The sequence below is a fragment of the Eumetopias jubatus genome, unplaced genomic scaffold (genome assembly GCF_037043125.1).
Source record: "Eumetopias jubatus isolate StellerSeaLion01/CBP00866 unplaced genomic scaffold, mEumJub1_p1.0 scaffold_16, whole genome shotgun sequence".
Classification (NCBI taxonomy): Eukaryota; Metazoa; Chordata; class Mammalia; order Carnivora; family Otariidae; genus Eumetopias; species Eumetopias jubatus.
In genome coordinates this window covers 81,182,409-81,203,107 of record NW_028274822.1, presented here as the reverse complement: position 1 = coordinate 81,203,107, position 20,699 = coordinate 81,182,409, and the positions used below count along the sequence as shown (strand labels likewise).

The 20,699-nt window shown below is 39.9% G+C and overlaps 1 protein-coding gene across 2 annotated transcripts in view; it reads right to left on the bottom strand.

Annotated features, from left to right (window-relative positions):
- Positions 1-20,699, bottom strand: part of MED13L (mediator complex subunit 13L) — a 301,400-nt gene that overhangs the window by 6,603 nt on the left and 274,098 nt on the right. For both annotated transcript variants that reach the window (XM_028116491.2, XM_028116492.2), the window contains exons 22-28: positions 20,278-20,497; positions 18,866-19,054; positions 8,446-8,669; positions 8,109-8,251; positions 4,990-5,148; positions 3,490-3,666; positions 2,099-2,256 (exon numbers count right to left, since the gene is read on the bottom strand). In XM_028116491.2, the coding sequence (XP_027972292.1) occupies positions 2,099-2,256; positions 3,490-3,666; positions 4,990-5,148; positions 8,109-8,251; positions 8,446-8,669; positions 18,866-19,054; positions 20,278-20,497 (1,270 nt within the window). The remainder of the gene's footprint in view (positions 1-2,098; positions 2,257-3,489; positions 3,667-4,989; positions 5,149-8,108; positions 8,252-8,445; positions 8,670-18,865; positions 19,055-20,277; positions 20,498-20,699) is intronic.

Here is a 20,699-nt window from a genome sequence, read left to right as displayed (position 1 = left end):
GGCAGCTGAAGGCACCCCCACACCTAGGTGCTCTTTCACCAGCCATCAACCAAAATACACGAGCGTACCTGACCATCTACTGTCAACAACACGGATGTTAGGAAAACGTAATACTGCACCACTCCTTTGTGTGACAACAGTGTCCCTGACGTCCCAGCAGTGTAAGATCTGCTCATGAAGGGGCCTTGTTTTAATTTTCAGCAAACTCCTTAATACGAGATCCCTGTGAGAGCCTTACTGTGTGTTTTGGCAATTGATACTTTTCTCATCTTTGATTCTTTTAGCTGGCTCCAAGAGCTGAAAATGTACCTTTTATTCAAGCAATAGGAAGTCATCATGTGTTTTCAAAGGCCTTCTGTTTGGAGGAAAAAATGAATCCTCAACTATCACATCAAGTTGTATTAATTCTGAGCTGGTTAAAAAATAAAAACTTACTGCCACCCTTAACAAGTTCTTTCCCCTGTTGTAATGCCTTAACTGGATATCAAAGAATCTTTAATGCTTCAGAAAGAGGAACTACTGAAAGCCTCTCAGGGGTCACCTGGCTGCAGGTGTTCAGAACAGTGCTATTTAAACTATGACATTCAATCTCAGACTTCAGGGCTTGAGGCTCCAAGAAAGGCAGAAAGTACAGCAAAGCTCTGTTTCTTACAAAACTCACATGACCCTTCAAAGACCAATTCTTTGTTCCTGGATAAGCTAAAGTGCAACCATGGGCACTGAAAGGTGGTTGCTATTATTTCCATTTCACAGATAAGGTAAGTGAGGCTGAGAAAGATCAAGCAAGCTTGGTCAAGGTCACCAAGCTAGAAGCCGTGCAGCTGTTAACTCTGAACTACATCTATCAAACTCCAGGGCATGCGTTCTTAGTTGCTATGCTATTTGCCTCTAGAATTCACTTTAATCCTAAATTAAAACATCAACTACCTAACGTAAAATCTGTGATCTTGGTTCCTATCACAACAATCTCCAAAGAAGCAATAAACTGTCATTAACTGGCAAATGATTATGGAGGAAATAAAGACACTTAACGAGCTCTTCCTTCTAGAAAGGAGGACTGGGGGATAGGCAGTTACATGAGGGTAAATCTACCGAGTAGCTCTTCCCTGGTTTTATCTGCTCTGTGACTAACATTTTAAATCTTCCTTCTCTTGCCTGGCCCTCAATGAACTCCAGGCTGGCAACGAAGAGTCCCAAGGACAGAAACCTAAGTCCTCTTACTACAGCTCTGTCTTTAAATGAGAGTGAGCAGAGTTGTTTATGCTTGCCCAGTTTAACATAGTAGACGGAGCCATTTTTCTATGTCTTAAAGCTCAATCTCGCAATATTTTAAATAAAAGGTACAAAAGAGTGGTAAGGCATGAATCATCTAGCTTTTAAACAAAGTTAACACAGGCTACAGCAAAACCTTTAACTCTTCGATCCTGTTAATCTACCTCCAATATCTTTGGGATATTTAAAGATGAAACTAGTTATCAGCTCTGATGTGTCTCCTTAATACTGGGTCATCAACCTGGACACTTCTCCAAAATCAACCTTTCGTGGGCCCTTGCCATTTCAAAACCTGGCTACAGAAAAGACTGGAACTATATATAAATCAAGGCACCATGACAAGAAACAGAAAGAGTAAAGCTCATTTCAGAATAATCAACCATCAACAATGTGTTCTTCAATTAAGACAGTCACTTTACATGTTAAGTAAGTAGAGTTGTCGAACTAGCCTCTGAAAAGCCACTATTTTGGCAAAAAAAATAAAAAATAAATAACCGGAAAGGAGATGGCAACCAAAACTAAATTTTGCGGAGAAAACAGTCATTGCAAAAAAGCCTTCCTGCTACAATAGGACTATTCTTCTGATAAAAAACATATTCATCAGGAACATTTTCAGGAATAATAATCCACTTCTTTCTAATTCGTGCCTTCAATCAAAACAGAACAACTACAGAGTCACTTTTCCACACTGATTTCTCTGGTACCAGGGACCAAGACGACCATTAAGAAGAACGGTGCATGAAGTAAAGAGGCAATCACCCTTCCAGAGGATTATTTTCCCTGAAGGCCAAGGTTGTTTTAACAACATACTTGAAATCATCCTTACCCGACTGTGCTGGAAGTGAGAGCCCACACCAATTCCAGAAGGAGAGCCTGGGGAAGGAACTGGGGAGGAGTTGGGAGAGGAATGGAGGTTCCCAGTCATTAATATGCCAATGTCATTGTCCATATCATCTGGGAATGGAAGGTCAACAAACATGTCATCTAGAAAGAAGGGAGAAAAAGCACAAAAATTTAAAAAATAATCCATATCCACAACTTAAACAATATTCTGTTTTGTTGGCCCATGACTGTTATAAGCACATGCTGTTAGCAACTTAGTAAGATTTATTAACGTGTGCATACTGGGTGCAAGGCACTGAAAACTGTTTTTGCATTTTGTGTTCTCTTCAGTGATCTTCTAATGTGAAGTATTAACAGACTGGAGAAATAAAGAACATAAAACAGAACTCCACACTCTGTAGAGCTTCCGAAGAAGGCACATAAAAAGATGGCGAAACAGCTAAAGAAGCAATTTAATTATTAAACAAAGTTAAAACTGACACCATCCTAGAAAACAGCAGACTCCATCTATGCATCCAATTAGCATCTAAAATCCTGGAGGCTGAATTAATACATGTTAATAGGTGTGAACTTGCCCTGAAACTGGAGGCCTATTCCAAAAGCAGATCAAAGCATGATGTTTTCATTAAGAAATCTTCTCCCACATTATAAAAGTAAGGTACACACACAGCAGAAAATTTGGAAATAAAAGAATAAAAAGGGAACACTACCACCCAGAATACAAGTACTGTGAACATTTTTGCTACAACTCTTTTTCTCGTACCGTAACTCCACTTTGATCACACTATCTATAAAATTTAGTACCCTTTTACCCTCCCCCTCTAACAGGAGTAAATGCGGGTAGTTATTAAAAAATCTTCAAAAAACAATGCAAATGGCTACATAATACTGGGCATTTTAGTTTATAAGTCATCACTACTTAACAAATGCCTTAAGAGATAACCAAACCAAAAAAATTTATTAAGAATAATCAAATGAGGAGTTGTTTTGAAGCAAATTAGATTCCCAATGATCAGCTAAAGACAGGAGCGAGTTCACACTGCCTGGGAATCTGCATACATTTCAAATCAGATCAGCAACTGTTTACTAAAAGAGCGGCCCCCGTGTGCCGGACACTACCAACCAGATATATTTTTGCCTGTGGGGAAAAACAGTAGAAAAGTAATTACACAAGAAAGGAAAATACTTATTTGGTCTTGGTAATAGTGTCCATGAACCTTCAAAACCAAACAGATTCTCCAACCTTCAATCCCCTCTTCATATTTTGTATGTTGTTTATTCTAACACATGCAGCAGCCCACTGACTCCAATACTTCAGCTCTGCGTCTTGCTGGAGAATTTGAGTTCTATCCTTACATGGCTTTCCACACTCACCATTGTTGGGGCTAAACCCATCTTCATTGGGATAGTTGGCTGGAGCCACCTGGATGGTTGACGATGTTGGGAACACCAAGATGTGTGTACAGGAAGCATCTTGAGGGGTGTTCAGCTGAGATGACTGCATGTTTAGAGCGGTACTTCGGCCAAAAACGGAACCCATTGTGACGGCATCTTAAAAAAAAAGAAGAAGAAAAAACTGTATCAGTTCCCTTCTGTGCATCAGTAAACAACTCCAGAAATGAAGTTCTAGGAGGACCTGAGCTGGACAGACAAGTGTGTGACACAACTGCTCATATGGATACACATTTAAAGTTCCACCTAACTGTTTATCTTCAAAAAAAACAAGACTCAGAGCATACAGCTATGAAAACCCAAGCCTCATGTCATATGGGAAAGGTTAAGATAAAACTGGACTGTGCCCACCAAATATGTTTTAATTACTTAGATAAGAAGCATTTCTAAAAATAAATCTCCCACTTCCTTCCTGTGGTTGCTCACAATTTATAAAGGACTATCCTAAATGATACAATTCTGTAGAAATGGTATCATTCAACTAGTAGCTATGATAACTAGCATTGAGTGCTTACTACCTGCCAGATTCTGTGCTAAACTCTGTATTCACTGACAGCATCTTATTCAGTCACCTACAGCTACCTCGAGGTACAACGATTATCCCCACACCACGAAGAGGACAGATAACAAAGAAGTTATGAGGTATGTCCAAATGGTGCAGGCAACAATTAACCTAGGGTCTAATGAGGCCAGCACCGGACATCTGCCCCTCACTGGGCTGACGGTGAACAAGCTCATTCTCACACATCACTACTGATTTTCATAGGAAGTCAGTGGATAGGATGTCCCATTTGATCAGAGATATAGCTGAAGGATAAAAGCAGGCTAAAAAAGGTAGAAAATTAGAAAATGGCTTAATTATAAAATTACAAAATAGCTTAGTTGCTAATGTTTAAAAAATTCTGTGGCCACAATCTTGTGGCTATCCACGCACTAGCGCTCCCATTTACTGAGCGCGTACCCCGGGCCGGACACTGCACTAACTACTTCACCTCTCTATTTGTCTCACCATTCACCTTCAGCCACATCAGAAAGACTCAAATATCCTCTCGAGGCTGCTTAGAGATTGTCAAATATCTGTCCTCGAAAGGATATTCAAATACGTATCACAACAGTAGTGGCCCCTTTAGGGGCTTCTGGAGGGCGATCCTCATACACTAACAACAATCGGGGTCACAGTAACTGGCCATGACCCTAAAAGCTCTCAGTCTTAGGCTCTCTTCCAAATGATGGTCAACAAAGATAACAAAATCACATAACCCCTCCCCTTGGAAGAGACCAAATTTCCATTTTTGAACCCTAAGTACAATCCTCTCTCACAAACGTAATGAAGATCTATTCTACACTTGTCTGTAGACTTAAGTTTGAGTGAGTTGAACAGACGTGACAGCTCATTAATGAAACTGACAAGAAGAGATTTACCTGGCATCACTACGAAGGACCCCTGGGGCTCCATGGCAACCAGGCAGGCACTAAGGATTGAAGGAGAGTCTGCGGCAGAGATTCCACACATCCGGCACACGTCCTTGAGCCGTTTGCTGATTGTCTGTAGTGAACATTCTCCAAGGAGGATACTCCAATCTGAAATCAAATATCACAGTCATACACAGTCTTTAGAAATTCATACTGATAGGAGGTTTAAGCATTTTACCAGATTTGCCTGGTAATTGAATTTCCAGGATTGGCCCTAAAGGGAATAAGGCTTTACACAGGTTCCCCTTCTTGCTACAAAGAAAATGTTACTTGACCTCTCTTACACTTCATTAACAAAGAAACAAAGGCTTACTATTCTGTCAACTGAAATCATGTCTGAAATGAGCTGGGAGAGTCCAGCACAGACCCACATAGATTTAGGTGCTTCAAATGCTTTTGATGATGAGGCCAATCTGTTCTATCCTTTCTTCTCCTCCTCTTTCTCCAGGTCTGGTTCTTTCACTGCCCCTCCACCCCCCACCCCCATCAGCACTTTTCTTTAGAAGAATGCACAGTTGGAGGCAAACCTCAGTTCTATTTACTGTTGTAGGTTGGTTGTTTCCATGAAAGGCAGTGCAGAAATAAGGGGAACCCTTCTTAGAAGGCCCAAGAGAGCTGATAAACAATGGGTGTGAGTGAAATGCTCCAGATGATGTCACACTAATTGTTCCAGATTAAAACGCTGGCACACATTTTCTGATATTTGTTTACTGCCTCCACATAAAGGCACTGTGTGTCCTCAGAGAACTATAGAGGGTTACGTGACTCTGGCAGTGGGGAAGGACTCCGTCTTCTCTGTGACCTCCCGCGCACACGGAGCGTGCCATGCTCCTGCAGCAGCACGCGCTACCCGTGTCCCACCCCACCGTCCCCCTGAGGAAAGGCCACTCCGCTACAGGTTTCCATTTCCACGTAGTTTTTTCAAACACACTGTTCTCCCCTTAAAGAGGTGAAAGGAACAATTGTTTCTTATTTCATATTCCTAAAGAACCTTAAACTGAAATGGCTGAACTTAAAAGTGAAATAAAAGACATGAAGAATGTATTTTTAAAAGCCATAGAAAAATCAAACAGGCATGAGTTTTGTATTTAAAACCACCTAAAAAGGAAAAGCAGAATCTGTATTTTATCACAAATACTCTGGTAATAAAAAACAAACACACAGTCGACTCTGAAATCTGTAGGCTCACATATGATACTGTCCCACAGAAAAGCTGCGTGGCGCAGACCTCAAGTCTCCAAAGGAACGAAATGGAGATCAGTAAACTGATCTCCTGTACACTAGGCTCTTCTCGGTGTCTCTGTCCCTTGAAAGGACATTGTCTCTCAACCTTCTGATGGGATCAGTCACACTTATATTCCATTCCCCTAAGAGATAAGAAGAGTGTGCCCCTGCTAAAAAATAAAACACACACACACACACACACACACGGGAAGGCAATGGCCTTAATAACTGTCCGAAACAGCAAGTGACTAGACTAGTAGGCTACATTTTTATCCTCTCTTCTTTTCTATTATATTCTAACTTTTCCCAAGGGTTAAAAGCAGCTCAAACCCTTTAAGAGATAAGAGTGACTATAAGGCATACCAAGAGATGGGATAGGGATTCTGGCAGAAATGAAATGATGAATCCCCCAGTGCATCAGACCTCCAGGCCACCAATACAAGACTCATTTTTAAAGAATATCATACTTATAAATGAAAAGGTTAATATTTTCTATTTAATTAGTAAAAAAATTTTTTGCACACAATAGATTCCTAAGAAAACACTTATATTTAATACTTACATAACATAATATATGTTAACTTACTCGAGCACTTGCTACAATGTATGTTGTATCTGTATCAGGAGTTTTATTTCAGAGGTTCCACAAATACCTGATATAAGTTTCATGCAAAGAAACAATACATGCACTCTAATGCAAGGGTTCCACAAACTATGGTCTGCAGGCCAAATCCTGCTCACCACTTGTGTTTGTAAATAAAGTTTTACTGGAACAGAGCCAAATGCATTCACTTAGGTGTTGTCTGTGGTTGCTTTGACTTTACAATGGCAGAGTTGAGAGGCTGCAACAGTGACAAGCTGGACCACAGAGTTGAAAATATGTATTACCTGGCCCTTTACATAGAAAGTTTGCTGATTCTGCTCTAATATACTTGAATGCACAAAACCACCAAGCTAATTTGTGGCATATGCTTTTTGCTTTTGTGTAGACCTGAGGAAAACAAACAAACAAAACCTCCCATCTATACGTATATACTGAACTTTTTATAAATGTGTCATTGATTAATAAGGCTTTAAAAAAATAATCTAGAACTATTCATACTGCTCATGTAAAGTAGCTATAGTAAGATAGCAAACGAGCTTGGCTCAAAGCCAGGCAACACTGCTGCCAGTGGTCAGCTGTGCTGTTCATTACTTTTAGTGCTTTGTGACTGTTACATTTATGACGGGAAATACTAGCAGTTGGTAGGTAGATTTGGGGATTCAATTTAAAAAGTCTGCTCTCTTAAGAGTCCAGACTGAAGTCTATCAGACAGTGGCAATGTGAATAAAGACTGTTCCAATTTACAACTACTTGTCCTTATAAATCAGGATTATCTTGCCCTTGTGCCCTTGTGCCACCAACACACAAACACAAAATAAATACAAACTATATCACCATCAATCACCAAAAATAAAGAAACAGAAGTCCATTCTTATATATGACTTCTATCATCCATAATTTCTCATTTGAATTTTCGTGTTAAAACTGACTTGATCTCACTGACTCAGTACATAAATAAACGTTAGAAGTTCTAATTTACTATCACTTTTATATTAATAAAACATTCTTTTTCCTGTCTTATATATTGGGGTTCAGTATTTAAAGATTTTCTTTGGTAAACAGTTTTGTTGATAATGAGAAGTTTAAAAACTGCACTTAAAACTACATTTAAAAGAATCAGAAAATATAAATCTGCTTTATTCTTACTACCAACTATAATTTTCTCCCTCAGCTCAGTTAGGGACATTAGCTTAACCCTTTTCCTTTGTTTCCTGTACTGATTGCTTCAGGAATCTCTCACCTTTAAGCTCCCCATGGCCAAGCCGCCCAAGTCGGCCAATTACAACTCTCCAGGGTAGAGATGTCATTTGGACAATACCTATGCACCACTCCCATAACTTCTGTAGTCCAATTTTACGTGCAGATACTTTACTCCTCCGTGATCTAAAAAGGAAAGAAGTGAGGAAGGGGCCCCAAATGAGTCAAAGTTATCACTTAGCAAGACAAAACCCAGAAAATTCCAAAAAGCCCACCCAAACAGCACCCACTGCATTTAGACAGGAAAATCAGAATGACTCATTATCTGAGGAAAGGCACAGCATCAATTTATATGTGGCATAAACACCAAGGCTCCTCACCTGTTTGGTAAAGCAATATTTACAATACAAGTTTCTAATAATTCCCCATGGAGGTCAGTGCAGGAAGCCAAAAGCCAGCGCTGGTCATGAGACAGACAGTAGCCCACAAAGAGCACGTTGTATTTCTGGCTCGCCTCCCCAAATGTCTCTCCCAGCTCCGTCTGCTTGTCTTTGATTGGGGCCAGTATAAAAGGAGGGGAATAAAGCTGGATTGGGCTGGGTCGCTGAAATCAAAATAAAAGTCAGTATCAACACAAAGCCACCCGACTCAATGTTTACAACAAAACCCCAATTAGCACTTGAAACCAACAGGGAGTAATAACAACAGACCGCCCCCCAGAAGTATTACACACATAAATAGTAAGTGATAAGATAGAAACCAAAAAGATTGTTTAAGTGACATCAGCTAGGGAACCCCAATCAAGCCAATGTTTCCTTATTAAAAGGAAATTACTATTTTGGGAAGTAAACTGGCCCCACATCATTAGTCATCAGGAAAGCAGAAATTAAAACCACAATGAGATACTACTACATACCCACCAGAATGTCAAATAAAAAAGAAAACACCAAGTATCTGAGAATGTGGAGCAACTAGAACTTTAATACACTGCTGGTGATGCAATCTCTTTGGGAAAGTGACAATCTCTGCTAAAGCCAAACATATACATACCCTGTGACCCAATCCAATGCACATATACGTTTACCAAAGGGCAGGTATAACACTGCTCACAACAGGCAAGACGGCGGAGGAGGAGACCTAGATTTCGTCTGGTCTCAGGAATTCAGCTGAATAGGAATCAAACCATTCTGAACACCTACAAACTCAACAGGAGATCGAAGAGGAGAGTAGCAACAACTCTCTGGACAGAGAAGCGACCACATCCTGGAAGGTAGGACGCGCGGAGAAGTGAATCCGAGGCAATATTCGGAAGGATAGACGGCGGGGGAGGGGGCCTCCGTCGGCCGCTTCTGGCAAGTGATAGAGCCGCGGAGCACAAAATCGGAACTTTTAGAAGTCGGCTCCGCTGAGGGACGTCGCTGCAGTGGCTAAGCGGGGGGTGGGGGGGGGTGGGTGGAATCCTCCCGGGACAGTGTGGTCTCAGGACCCTCGGGGTCACAGAAAGACCAGGGGTGCCTGAGTGCGGCAGAGCTCCCAGGTATCGGAGCGGGGGAGGCGCGGGCTCTCAGCTCGGGGTGGCCATAAACTGTGATCCGCGGCCCAGTCGGGCCACTGCTCCTCCAGCAGGGACCCAACAAGCGGCAGAGCCGGGGAGACTCCCCTTCCTCCCCCGGGAGGAGCGGCGCGGGAGCGCACTGCAGGGATCTCCTGGGTTTGGAGACTCCACACGGGGTCGGGTGCCAGAGATAGAAACGCTCGGTCACAGGCCGGGTGAGCACGGAGTGCGGCCAGAGACCAGGGAGACGGGAGTGACTGCTTTTCTCTGGGGGCACACTGAGGAGCGGGCCCCGAGTTCTCAGCTCCTCCGGGTGGAGACTGGGAGGCCACCATTTTCGCCCTGGTCCTCCAAAGCTGTACCAAGAGCTTGCAGGGAACAAAAGCTCCTGAGAGTAAACCCGAGCAGCTTGCTTAGCCCAGACCGACAAGGGCGGGGCAATTCCGCCTCCGGCAAAGACGTTTGGGAACCACGGCAACAGGCCCCTCCCCCCAGAAGCTTAGCCCGAACGGCCAGCAAGCCAAGACCAAGTTTACTGATCAAGGAGGAGGGAGAACTCCAGCGCTAGGGGAATACTGCACATAGAATTCATGGCTTTTTTTTACCATGATTCATTAGTTCATCAAAGTTAATTTTTTTTAACTGTTTTTTTTTTATTTTCTTTTTCCCTTTTTCAACCAACATCTTATCAATCCCTTTTAAAAAAAAAAAAACATTTTTTCTTTTTCATTTTTAGAGTCATATTTTATCCCTTCATAGTAGTTACCCTTATTTTTGGCATATATATATAAGTTGTTCTCTCTTTAAAATTCTGAGATACAGTTTCTTCTAAGAGATCAAAATATACCCTAAATCACTAGTGTATGACTTTGTTCTAGTCTCCTGCCTGATCACATTCTCTCCCTTTTTTTTTTAAATCTTCTTCTTTCTTTTTTCAAACTTATCAATTCCTTTTATAAAATCTTTTATAATTTTCATCTTTACAGTCATCTTCCATCCCTTCCCTGTATCAACCCTTATTTTGTACATATATGTCATTCTTCCTTTAAAATTTCAGGAGGCACATTTTTCTAACAGACCACAATACGACCAAAATCTAGTGTGTGGCACTGATCTATGCACTAGCCTGATCATATTTGATAATATTCTGCTTTTTTTGTATTGCTCTGTTTTTGTTATCTTTTTTTTTTTCTCTTTCTTTCCCTTTCTTTTCCCCTGGTTTCAGGTCTTTTCTGATTTGTATACAGTATATTTGCTGGGGACGTTGTTCACCTGTTAGCATTTTGTTCTCTCATTCATCTATTCTCCTCTGGACAAAATGACAAGAAAAAAATCACCTCAGCAAAAAGAACAAGAGGTAGTACCGTCAGCCAGGGACCTACTCAATACGGGCATTACTACGATGTCGGACCTAGAGTTCAAAATCATGACTTTAAACATACTAGCCGGGCTTGAAAAAAGCGTGGAAGTTATTAGAGAAACCCTTTCTGGAGAAATAAAAGAACTAAAATCTACCCAAGTCAAAATCAAAAAGGCTATTGATGAGGTGCAATCAAAAATGGGGGCACTAACTGCTAGGATAAATGAGGCAGAAGAGAGAATCAGTGATATAGAAAACCAAATGATGGAAAATAAAGAGGCTGAGAAAAAGAGAGAGAAACAACTACAGGATCACGAGGGCAGAATTCGAGAGATAAGTGACACGATAAGACGAAACAGCATTAGAATAATTGGGATCCCAGAAGAAGAAGGGGGGGGCAGAAGTATATTGGAGAAAATAATAGCAGAGAACTTCCCTAATGTGAGGAAGGAAACAGGCAACAAAATCCAGGAGGCACAGAGAACCCCTCTCAAAATCAATAAAAATAGGTCAACACCCCGACATCTAATAGTAAAACTTACGAGTCTCAGAGACAAAGAGAAAATCCTGAAAGCAGCTCGGGAGAAGAGATATGTAACCTACAATGGTAAAAATATTAGATTGGCAACAGACCTATCCACAGAGACCTGGCAGGCCAGAAAGGACTGGCAAGATATCTTCAGAGCACTAAACGAGAAAAATATGCAGCCAAGAATACTATATCCTGCTAGGCTGTCACTGAAAATAGGAGAGATAAAGAGCTTCCAGAACAAACAAAACCTAAAGGAATTTGCAAACACGAAACCAGCCCTCCAAGAAATATTGAAAGGGGTCCTCTAAGCAAAGAGAGAGCCTAAAAGCAGCATAGATCAGAAAGGAACACAGACAATATACAGTAACAGTCACCTTACAGGCAATACAATGGCACTAAATTCATACCTTTCAATAGTTACCCTGAATGTAAATGGGCTCAATGCCCCAATCAAAAGACACAGGCTATCAGATTGGATTAAAAAACAAGACCCATCCATATGCTGTCTGCAAGAGACTCAATTTCAACCCAAAGACACCCCCAGATTGAAAGTGAGGGGGTGGAAAACCATTTACCATGCTAATGGACACTAAAAGAAAGCTGGGGTGGCGATCCTTATATCAGACAAATTAGATTTTAAAACAAAGACTGTAATAAGAGATGAGGAAGGACACTATATCCTACTTAAAGGGTCTATCCAACAAGAAGATCTAACAATTTTAAGTATCTATGCCCCTAACATGGGAGCAGCCAATTATATAAGGCAATTAATAACAAAAGTGAAGAAACACATTGACAACAATACAATAATAGTGAGGGACTTTAACACCCCCCTGACTAAAATGGACAGATCATCTAAGCAAAAGATCAACAAGGAAATAAAGACTTTAAATGACACACTGGACCAAATGGACTTCACAGACATATTCAGAACATTCCATCCCAAAGCAACGGAATACACATTCTTCTCTAGTGCCCATGGAACATTCTCCAGAACTGATCACATCCTAGGTCACAAATCAGGTCTCAACCGGTACCAAAAGATTGGGATCATTCCCTGCATATTTTCAGACCACAATGCTTTCAAACTAGAACTCAATCACAAGAGGAAAGTCGGAAAGAACTCAAATACATGGAGGCTAAACAGCATCCTACTAAAGAATGAATGGGTCAACCAGGAAATTAAAGAGGAATTAAAAAAATTCATGGAAACAAACGAAAATGAAAACACAACTGTCCAAAATCTTTGGGATACAGCAAAGGCAGTCCTGAGAGGAAAGTATATAGCAATACAAGCCTTTCTCAAGAAACAAGAAAGGTCTCAAATACACAACCTAACCCTACACCTAAAGGAGCTGGAGAAAGAACAGCAAATAAAGCCTAAACCCAGCAGGAGAAGAGAAATCATAAAGATCAGAGCAGAAATCAATGAACTAGAAACCAAAAGAACAGTAGAACAGATCAACGAAACTAGGAGCTGGTTCTTTGAAAGAATTAACAAGACTGATAAACTCCTGGCCAGACTGATCAAAAAGAAAAGAGAAATGACCCAAATCAACAAAATCATGAATGAAAGAGGAGAGATCACAACCAACACCAAAGAAATACAAACAATTATAAGAACATATTATGAGCAACTCTATGCCAGCAAATTAGATAACCTGGAAGAAATGGGTGCATTCCTAGAGATGTATCAACTACCAAAATTGAACCAGGAAGAAATAGAGAAACAGTCATCAAAAATCTCCCAAGAAACAAAAGCCCAGGGCCAGATGGCTTCCCAGGGGAATTCTATCAGACATTTCAAGAAGAATTAATACCTATTCTCCTGAAACTGTTCCAAAAAAAGGAAATGGAAGGGAAACTTCCAAACTCATTTTATGAGGCCAGCATTACCTTGATCCCAAAACCAGACAAAGACCCCATCAAAAAAGAGAATTACAGACCAATATCCTTGATGAACATGGATGCAAAAATTCTCACCAAAATACTAGCCAATAGGATCCAACAGTACATTAAAAGGATTATTCACCAGGACCAAGTGGGATTTATTCCTGGGCTGCAAGGCTGGTTCAACATCTGCAAATCAATCAACGTGATACAATACATTAACAAAAGAAAGAGCAAGAATCATATGATCCTCTCAATAGATGCAGAAAAAGCATTTGACAAAGTACAACATCCTTTCTTGATCAAAACTCTTCAGAGTATAGGGATAGAGGGTACATACCTCAATATCATAAAAGCCATCTATGAAAAACCTACAGCGAATATCATTCTCAATGGGGAAAGGCTGAGAGCTTTTCCCCTAAGGTCAGGAACGCGGCAGGGATGTCCACTCTCACCACTGCTCTTCAACATAGTATTAGAAGTCCTAGCCACAGCAATCAGACAACAAAAAGAAATCAAAGGCATCCAAATCGGCAAAGAGGAAGTCAAACTCTCACTCTTTGCAGATGATATGATACTGTATGTGGAAAACCCAAAAGACTCCACCCCAAAACTGCTAGAACTCATACAGGAATTCAGTCAAGTAGCAGGCTATAAAATCAATGCACAGAAATCAGTGGCATTCCTATACACCAACAACAAGACAGAAGAGAGACAAATCAAGGAGTCTATCCCATTTACAATTGCACCCAAAACCATTAGATACCTAGGAATAAATCTAACCAAAGAGGCAAAGGATCTGTACTCAGAAAACTATAAAATACTCATGAAAGAAATTGAAGAAGACACAAAGAAATGGAAAAACGTTCCATGCTCATGGATTGGGAGAATCAACATTGTGAAGATGTCAATGCTACCTAGAGCAATCTACACATTCAATGCAATCCCCATCAAAATACCATCCACTTTTTTCAAAGAAATGGAACAAATAATCCTAAAATTTGTATGGAACCAGAAGAGACCCAGAATAGCCAGAGGAATACTGAAAAAGAAAAGCAAAGCTGGCGGCATCACAATTCCGGACTTCCAGCTCTATTACAAAGCGGTCATCATCAAGACAGTATGGTACTGGCACAAAAACAGACACATAGATCAATGGAACAGAATCGAGAGCCCAGAAATGGACCCTCAACTCTATGGTCAACTTATCTTTGACAAAGCAGGAAAGAATGTCCAATGGCAAAAAGACAGTCTCTTCAACAAATGGTGTTGGGAAAATTGGACAGCCACATGCAGAAGAATGAAACTGGACCATTTCCTTACACCACACACAAAAATAGACTCCGAATGGTTGAAAGACCTAAACGTGAGACAGGAGTCCATCAAAATCCTAAAGGAGAACACAGGTAGCAACCTTTTCGACCTTAGCCGCAGCAACTTCTTCCTAGAAACATTGCCAAAGGCACGGGAAGCCAGGGCAAAAATGAACTATTGGGATTTCATCAAGATAAAAAGCTTTTGCACAGCAAAAGAAACAGTCCACAAAACCAAAAGACAACCGACAGAATGGGAGAAAATATTTGCAAATGACATATCAGATAAAGGGCTAGTATCCAAAATCTATAAAGAACTTATCAAACTCAACACCCAAAGAACAAATAATCCAATCAAGAAATGGGCAGAAGACATGAACAGACATTTCTCCAAAGAAGACATCCAAATGGCCAACAGGCACATGAAAAAGTGCTCAACATCGCTCGGCATCAGGGAAATCCAAATCAAAACCTCAATGAGATACCATCTCACACCCGTCAGAATGGCTAAAATTAACAAGTCAGGGAACGACAGATGTTGGCGGGGATGTGGAGAAAGGGGAACCCTCCTACACTGTTGGTGGGAATGCAAGCTGGTACAACCCCTCTGGAAAACAGTATGGAGGTTCCTCAAACAGTTGAAATTAGAGCTACCGTTCGATCCAGCAATTGCACTACTGGGTATTTACCACAAAGATACAAATGTAGGGACCCGAAGGGGTACGTGTACCCCAATGTTTATAGCAGCAATGTCCACCATAGCCAAACTGTGGAAAGAGCCAAGATGCCCATCGACAGATGAATGGATAAAGAAGATGTGGTATATATACACAATGGAATATTATGCAGCCATCAAAAGGAATGAGATCTTGCCATTTGCAACGACGTGGATGGAACTGGAGGGTGTTATGCTGAGTGAAATAAGTCAATCAGAGAAAGACATGTATCACATGACCTCACTGATATGAGGAATTCTTAATCTCAGGAAAGAAACTGAGTGTTACTGGAGTGGTTGGGGGTGGGAGGGATGGGGTGGCTGGGTGATAGACATTGGGGAGGGTATGTGCTACGGTGAGCGCTGTGAATTGTGCAAGACTGCTGAATCACAGTTCTGTACTTCTGAAACAACGCAACATATTTTAAGAAAAAAGAAAAAGAAGATAACAGGAGAGGAAGAAAAGGGGGGTATGTCAGAGGGGGAGACGAACCATGAGAGATGATGGACTCTGAAAAACAAACTGAGGGTTCTAGAGGGGAGGGGGGTAGGGGGATGGGTTAGCCTGGTGATGGGTATTGAGGAGGGCACGTTCTGCATGGAGCACTGGGTGTTATGAACAAACAATGAATCATGGAACACTGCACCAAAAACTAATGATGTAATATATGGTGATTAACATAACAATAAAAAAATTAAAAATAAAAATAAAAATAAAAATGTAATAATCATTCTTATCCAGATCATACCAATACAGGCTGTAGCAGGCTAGATTGAGCCCACATAGTTGCTGATCCCTGAAACAATACATATTCATACATACATATGTACATGTAGCATACACTGACGAAATTACAGAATTTTAAAGCTAAAATAAATAAAGACCTGAGAAAGAGTCTAATCCAATTCCTTCATTTTAGGGATATAAAACACAGGGCTAGAGATATTCAATAATGTGCTCAAAGTTTCAAAGCTAACCTTATCATCGACCCATTCATTTTCCCTATACCTGGAAAGTCTACTCCTAGGTATTTACCAAGAGTTCGTTCGTAAACCATTTTAAACATAAACTCTTGTGCACAAATGTTCAAAGCAGTATTACTCACAATAGCTAAAAAGTGGAAAAACCCAAATGTGCATCCACTAAAGAATGAGTAAACAAAATGTGGTATACCCATCCGATGGAGTATCATTTAACCATAAAAAGAAATAAAATACGATACATGCTATGACATGAATGGACCTTGAAAACATGCTAAATGAAAGAAGCCAGACATAAAAGACTACATATTGTATGATCTATTTATAGGAAGTGTCCAAAACAGGAAACTCCACAGAGACAGAAAGTAGACTAGTGGCTGTCAAGGGCTGGGGGAGGGGAAATGATTGGCTGCTAATAGGTATGGCGTTTCCTTCCAGGTTGGCAAAATGTTCTAAAATGAGACAGCAGTGATAGTTGTACAATTCTGTGAACAAACTAAGAACCACTGAACTATGCAATTTTTAAAAGGGTGAATGTTATAACATGCGAATTATGCCTCAACAAAGCTTTCAAACAAAAGAGTCCAGGTGAGACCGCCTGAAAAGTTCAGCAAAAAGTAAAAGGCTGAAGGTCAAATATCTTAGATGCAATAGACAGCCTGTGATAAATCACAAAGTAAAATACTATTCCCAAACTGCTTTTCAGATACCGTATATTCTATGAAAAACAAAAGAGACACCACCAACAGGATTTCTTCTAATACTTGCACGGTAAGTACTAAAATCCATTCCTTCTTATGTAAAATGTGCTTGCATAAGACTGTGCCGCAGCAGAGATTCGGAATTCCCGAATGCAGAGGCCTGGCTGTCGTGCTCACCACCACATCCTCAGCACCTACCCTAGTGCCTGGCACACAGCAGACACTGGGCTGCATTTACTGAATGAAAGTGCCCTGTTCTAGCTGCAGACTGAGGGGAGCAGCAGCATTTAGCAACTAATCATTACCATATACATGTAAAAATTTATAAACCTCAGGAAATACTCCTAACATTTGATTTAAGTCAAATGATTTCTTTCTCTTCCTGTTCCAAAGCAAAAGGGAAAAAAAGGCTTATTTTTGCCATTTATTTTCATCTAGATTCAGCCATTTATCTCAGGAACTATTGACCGTGTTCTGCCAGTATGTTATAAACTTTAAAACTTTTAGGTAATGCCTCAAGACATCTTAATACAGGTAGTCGGCCTTTGCTCCCCTCTATGAAAATGCAGAACACTATGAGTTATAATTTGAAATTGTGATAACTTCTTACCAAAGCATAAGGAATGACTGCATCTGAACCGCAGAATAACCACAAGAGGTAAAGAACTAAAAAGTCTACGTTTATAAAGAAAGGCAATAACTCAATTTCTGGAGACAAAAGAAGAAACAAGTAGAAATAATTTTTTTTTTAATTCTAGAAAAAGCTAACAGAGAAAAGAGATGAACTGTTCACAAAAGTGAAAAAATTAAAACTCCAAAGAATAAACCAACCTGAACTGCCAGAGACAAAAACTGTACATAACTGCAGAATAAATGTGGGTTGTGGGCTAAGCCATTTCTTCTGGATCAAGTGACAACAAATGTGGTATTAACCACATGCCTCATTTTTTCCCACTTCTAAGTTTTTATTTATCCAAGAGATAAGCATTTCATTGTGTTTCTCAGGAAAACTTACATTACCAACTAAAATCAGCAGGTTTTGGTGTTTTTAAGTTCCTTTATATGGTGAAGAAGTGTTTGCTGACTTTTACTAACAGGTAAACTTTCATGCAATAAAAGTTGTGGGAACTGATTTCTGAAAGCTTTGAAACTTCTAAACACTGCTCTGTTCATCTATCTTCAGGATAAAATGATGAGTAAAATAAAATATACAACTTTTGTTTGGTGTTTTAAAATTCCTCTAGAGGTACATATTTGTGGGAAGTAGGTTTAAGAAGATGGAGAGAAAAAGCATTCATTTATAGATCAGAAGCACTGAGATAAGGGAAGAGAAAGCAAGCCCCTGTAAAAATGTGCTTCGGAAAATGAGGAGCTCCTGCAGAATAAACACAGGCACGGCTGCCGTACCAGGAAAGAAGAGAGCTGGGGAAGGAAGAGAGTTCGTGATTTAATAACATATTAGCTTCAAAAAATAAAAAAACAAAATAAACACAGGAAAGTCCAACATCAGTAAGTAAAAGTGATGAGTATATTGCTGCCTTAGGTCCTACATCCAAAAACAGAGAGTTTACTTGCCTCTTTTCTCAAAAAATTATACAAGTTTAGAGAAGTACCTCCTCTATTTTAAATTAAGGATCAGAGAAACCTCCCAATCTTAACAAAGGCCAAAGACCACCCCAGCAGCCAACTCTCCTGGCCTGCTTTCCTAGTATAAAAGCACTCTTTTGGCAATTTCTGCTGTGCTACCACCTACCTCTGGGTTCTTGAGGGTCATCTCGATGCTGGCAGCAGGCCCGAATCCCGTGAGGGACTTAATGTGGATCTGTGTGGGCAGAGGTCGCCGGCACTGGCAGTACACTGAAAACGCCATGGACTTCAAGTATTGAATGTAGAAAACTTGTTCGTCCTTCATTGTCTGCAGCATGTACTGGCAAGGCACAATCTATACACACAAACACAAACACAACTAGAAACTGAGATCTAATGCACTTGGGAAATGAAATGGCATGAATTCTTTGCTGAAAGAGGGCAGGGAGCTCTAGTTTTAAAATATATAAGGGGCTCCTGGCTGGCTCAGTCACTGGAGCATGCAACTCTTGATCTCGGGGCTGTGATTTCGGGCCCCACATGGGATGCAGAGATTGCTTAAAATCAAATCAAATCAATTATAATACATATATATATAGTTTACATAATTTAACTCAATTCCTTAGATGACATAAAACCCTCTATTACAAAGATACACCAACAACTGAAGAAAATATTTCAACTTGTTGGTCAAGTTACAGTCACTTAGAAATCACTCTGTTCCTTTTTTAGGGATAAAGTGTCAATTTATTGTTGCCATGCTCCAAAATTTTAAAACTTGCTTCTTAATGTAGTTCTCCTTTTTATCATATATACACATAGTGTGCGTGGTAACTTTGGAACTATTGTCTAAGGATGTGAGACACAAACTTCATGATGAAAAACAATCAACAACCTATTCTGGTAACTTTAATTTCAGTATTTTAATTCTGTAAGATGGCTTTAGTGAAAGTGACAGTAAAACAAAACCCAAACACCCAAGGTACCATTTTTCACCTGTTACCAAAATCTTGTAAAATTATTACACTATAAAGCTGGCAAGGCGGTAGTGAACAACGCACACTCACTGACTGCTCAATGAAGGGAGTGTAAGAAGTGTAACTTTTCTGGAAAGGAATCTGGTTATTATTTATCAGTACTATATCTAAGAATACACTTTAAGAAATGACCTGAAGTGTGAAAAAGAGAGTATAAAGATGTTTGTTTATTACAGCTTTATTTGTAATAGCAAAATTTAGAAACAAATTAATATCTGCACAATAATAAATATGGAGAACATGCACTCTTTAAAATGCTGCTTGTAAGAATTTTAAACAACATGGAAAAGTATTCATGAATGTTAAGTATTAAAGAATAAAAATTATACTAAAAGTATGATTGCAACTCTGTAAACAAACATACACAAAAAAGGCTAGAAATATACCAAAATGTTATGCAATGGTGACTTAATCTAAAGGTAGAATTATGAATATCTTTTCCTTTATAGCTTTCATGTACTTCCAATTAAAAAAAAAATCATGAACTTGTATTTCACAAAAAACAATAATAAAAGGGAAAAATAAAGTTGCAAATAGTTACCTGGAGAATGAAAGAATTTCTCATATGCTCAGGTAAATTATCTAGCATCTCTGTGTAGCAGCGCATCAAACTCAACAGCCAAAAGTTTCCAGAAGTGGAGTCTTCGTCTGCAGTGTAAGTGAAGGGGTCCACCATGTAAATGACAACAGCTGGAGGATAGGCCTGGCTGTCTGCAGAGTCAGGCTCAGTGGGAATTCCTATTCTCTCTCGTTCTGTGACACTGCAGAGAGAGCCACTTATGAGATGCACAAAACAAATACAAGTCACACAAATAAACCAGTTCCAGAGCACACCGACCCCCTGGACGATGATTACAGATTAAATATAACATCAATATGTGTATTACCAAATGAAAGCAAACCAAGCCAATTAGTACCAAGACAGGTGGGAAATGACAATATACTCCTTTAAATGGGAGATCT